Source organism: Haplochromis burtoni, unplaced genomic scaffold (genome assembly GCF_018398535.1).
Source record: "Haplochromis burtoni strain Fernald_Lab_line unplaced genomic scaffold, NCSU_Asbu1 Contig_113, whole genome shotgun sequence".
Lineage (NCBI taxonomy): Eukaryota > Metazoa > Chordata > Actinopteri > Cichliformes > Cichlidae > Haplochromis > Haplochromis burtoni.
The window spans coordinates 779,977-781,923 of record NW_024582474.1 but is presented as its reverse complement, the minus strand read 5'-3'; the positions used below and the strand labels follow the sequence as shown (position 1 = coordinate 781,923).

The 1,947-nt window shown below is 36.3% G+C and overlaps 1 protein-coding gene across 1 annotated transcript in view; it reads right to left on the bottom strand.

Annotated features, from left to right (window-relative positions):
• The window catches only part of hapln1b (hyaluronan and proteoglycan link protein 1b), a gene marked incomplete at its 5' end in the record, with an annotated part of 19,607 nt that overhangs the window by 15,532 nt on the left and 2,128 nt on the right, over positions 1-1,947 (bottom strand). The window contains 1 exon segment of the mRNA XM_014335720.1: positions 914-1,216. Within this exon segment, the coding sequence (XP_014191206.1) occupies positions 914-1,216 (303 nt within the window).

Here is a 1,947-nt window from a genome sequence, read left to right as displayed (position 1 = left end):
ACATTGGTACAATTAATGTTAAATATTCTTTTATTCTCCTTAACTCAAACACTATACTAAAATATAATGACAGCATCCATCTTGTCATAAAACTCTCTCTAAAAATGAGTCAGCAAAATATTCCTGACTTGTCTGGAGACAGCCGAAACCAGTTAACAAATAAATTAACAATTCTTTCTAAATAAAAACACGGAGTCTTTTGAAAAACATTATTTTAATAAAACGAAACATGAGTTTTGATACTTACCACAGAAATTTGAAGGCAGTTTCTCCAACTTCAGAATCCAAAATCCAGATGAAGCCTGAAAGCAGCCTAATGGCTGCTCTTGCGCTTACTTTTCCCTCCTTTTCAGGTTCTTTTTCCCACAATGCATTGCAGTAGTTGAGAAATACAGAAAAATACCTGTAAATGACTAATACGGAAAATTCCTTCACGTTTATACAGTAGATTGTACTGCATTTTTACGGATTTTTTTTACAGTGCACATGGCTCTTCATACTAACTCATATTAAAGCTGGATTGAATAGTGTGTAAAAAACAAAAACAACAAAAAAACCAACAACAACAATTTGATAAATATCAGGTCACTAGCTACATTTTAAAGACATGTTAATACCAAGTGTTAATTAACTTCTTTAGACCTGCTATCCATCAGGGCACTAGCATCCCATTTGTGGTTAGGGCTGGATTTTGTTTTAGCCACATAAAAAAGAAGCACACTTTCAGAAACTCTTACATGTTGGTATTATAGTATTAACATTCGTTTCTTTTTCAATTTTAGGTGGCCAAACAGGTAAAAATGTTTTCAATCAACTCATAACCCAGTAACCACAGAGAGCATGTTGCCCTCAGTATTGCAGATGTGTTTGTCGCCAATACCTACAAAAACACAGTTTTAGTGCTGTTCCTCACCTTTGTAGTGGGAGGTAAAGCAGAAAACATCATAGTGGTTCTTGTCCTTGTCTCTCAACCCATAGTTCCGAATGCCTGGCACTGTGTTCTTGCCACCACAGGGTTCTCTGGGGGTGTTGATGGGATACTGGACTGTGCCATCAGACAGCCAGCCAGCATTGCACCAGTCCATCCCTCCACGCCATGTGTCATACAGTTGGTCAAAAGATGCCACGATAGCATCCTGATCGTGGCACGCCCGCTCTGCATCGTAGAAATTAAGGTTGTAGCGTCCCAGGCGGGGGTAGTATGGGAAGACAACACCTGCACAGACAGGGTGAAAACAGAAAATGAGGGCAGAGAAGGAGATGCAATAGAATAGAATAGAATTTATTTTGAACATGTCAATATAACTAAAATAACAAGAAAACACATACACAAAACAAAGGCATCAAAGTTGTCATTAATATCTCTATATCCACTCAATTAATACGCTTGAAAAGGAGTAGAAAAGATAGATTTACACTTATTTGTTGCTACGCGCTTGTTTCAAATACCACAATTTGCTAAAAATATAAAAATGAGACAAGGATTCAATAGAACACAATGATACAGCAACATTCATGTAACTTATTGTTTTTACATGAATCCTAACTACATAGGGTTTCCTCTAAGGGTATTTGGTCTTATTTGGAACAAGTTCTGAATGTTGTGGCTCAAAGATTTGTTTCCTACTTTATACATTATTTGTGCAGTTATCAGGTCAACCAAGTCTTTAAATTTAAGAATATTTAATTTAATAAAAAGTTGATTTGATGCTTCTTTTTTGCAGAATATATATTGGATGGTGTGTGTTCTATAGGTGGCTCCCCACAATTCCACACAGTACAGAAGTATAATGGAACAATACAAAGTATATAATATATAATGATGTTTGATTTAGAAGATCCTTAACTTTATAGAGATGACCTGCAGCCACGATAAACTGGATGTGTTTGGTCAGCTGTGTGTGTATTTGACTGGCTCCAGTTTTTGTCTTCAGCTGACATTACCCC